This window comes from Sinocyclocheilus rhinocerous, unplaced genomic scaffold (genome assembly GCF_001515625.1).
Source record: "Sinocyclocheilus rhinocerous isolate Xijiao unplaced genomic scaffold, SAMN03320098_v1.1 scaffold1258, whole genome shotgun sequence".
In the NCBI taxonomy this organism is placed as follows: Eukaryota; Metazoa; Chordata; class Actinopteri; order Cypriniformes; family Cyprinidae; genus Sinocyclocheilus; species Sinocyclocheilus rhinocerous.
Genome location: NW_015648525.1, coordinates 90999 through 92868, shown reverse-complemented (window position 1 = coordinate 92868; position 1870 = coordinate 90999). Strand labels below are relative to the sequence as shown.

Here is a 1870-nt window from a genome sequence, read left to right as displayed (position 1 = left end):
GTATGATCTTTGAATAATATCGGTCTTTAAATACAAGATATTTAAAGTGTACCTAAAGTATACTTGCAATAAACTTGAGCATATCTTTAGTTGGACTTTAGCACTACTTCTGCACAATTAAAGTGCATTAAGCACAAAATTAGTTGTTCCAATTTAGCAGACTTTAAGTATACTACCAGTTTAGTATAATAAAAGCACAACTGCAGGGTACCTTTATTAAGTAGATAAATATGTAAATGTATTTGTAGTGTACTTAGAATGAAATAAATGTATTTCAAATACATTTAAGTAAGCATATTTATATTTCACTAGGGTAATCAATGCATTTTTTTCAATTCTTTTGTGTGATCACATCTTATGTAAACCATGTTTGAGTCAGGTGAACCTGAAACCAACCTTTTCATACCGGGCTTTCTTAAACAATTTGACTAGCTGTTCAGACAAAGCATTGAATATTTCGTTTTGCACTTATTTCCCAGACAACATTTTCACTTATGAGAGGTAGAATCATCTTGATATGCAGTATAACTGCTGATATATTCTTGGCATGTTTGGCATGTTCACTATAGATAAACAATACCTACTGCACTTTGAATTACAAATTTTACCTCTCGTTCAATCTGTTCAATCTCAATCTCCCCATCTTCTATCTGTTGTCGAAGATGCTTAGCAACTGTTTTCTCAGTCTCCACGATTTGGAGTAGATGGAGGTACTTCTGCATGAGTGTTTCATGCTCGGTAGCCAGGTTTCTGTAGCTGCACACAGAACACACACACACATATGAATACAAACACACACATACACATCCATCCAACAAAGGCATACAGGACACCAATACACACACAGTGCGCACACATACACTCCGCACAATGAGGAACATCACGTTATACTAGAAATAAAGCTCATTAGCAGAGACACAGTGTTAACATGTAGCCCCATAAGCACACACTTTATCAGAGCAAACTGTGAATGCTCAAATTCAACAATTAAACAGAATTGTTGGAGCAGCGCTTATCTCAAAACAGCAAGCAAATCCAGACGCCTTCATGTTTATGCACACAGATTTAGAACTGCTGCAGGGCATCCAGAGATAAACAGCCAAAATAGTCCTCCAATACAGACTGAGACCAGAACGGAGCACCATCCGCCCTCATCACAAACACAGACCAGCTCTACAGAACCGCTTCTCCTTAAAAATAAACAACACCTTCTGATTATGAAAGAGTATCTTCTGAGTGTGTATTATTTAATACCTGCAAAACCTACAAAGTTCAAAAGTTCACATCATTTATTTGAAATAGAAATCTTTTGTGACGGGAAATGTCTTTATTGTCACTTTTGATGAAATTAACATGCTTGTTAAATAAAAATATTATTTTCTTTAAAAAAAAAAAAAAACATTGAACGGTAGTGTACAGTGTCTTAGTAGTGACGATAGAAATAAGAGATGTAAATTAATCAAAGAAGTGACGGAAGTCACTAATAATATGGATGTGTTTAGCAATTTCATATTTCTTTCTTTCAGCAAGCTTTTTTAGTGCTAGTGCATCAAAATAAAGAGCAAATAATCATCCTTATTTGTCTTTTTAAAACTGACACAAAGGATGATGGGAAATGCAGTTTTGTAACAAACTTCATTAACTGAAACGTGTAGTGTATTTTATCAAGCTTTTTTGCTATTACATATAAAATGTTAAAGGGGTCATATGATGTTGCTAAAAAGAACATTATTTTGTGTATTTGGTGTAATGAAATGTGTTTATGCGGTTTAAGGTTAAAAAAACACATTATTTTCCACATACTGTACATTATTGTTTCTCCTCTATGCCCCGCCTTTCTGAAACGCGTCAATTTTTACAAAGCTCATCG

General features: G+C 34.3%; 1 protein-coding gene across 1 annotated transcript in view; it reads right to left on the bottom strand.

Annotated features, from left to right (window-relative positions):
- Positions 1–375: 375 nt before the first annotated feature.
- Positions 376–1870, bottom strand: part of LOC107709799 (ras-specific guanine nucleotide-releasing factor 1-like) — a 29530-nt gene continuing 28035 nt past the window's right edge. Inside the window, exons 3-4 of the mRNA XM_016514420.1 lie at positions 609–756; positions 376–432 (exon numbers count right to left, since the gene is read on the bottom strand). Of these exons, the coding sequence (XP_016369906.1) occupies positions 376–432; positions 609–756 (205 nt within the window). The remainder of the gene's footprint in view (positions 433–608; positions 757–1870) is intronic.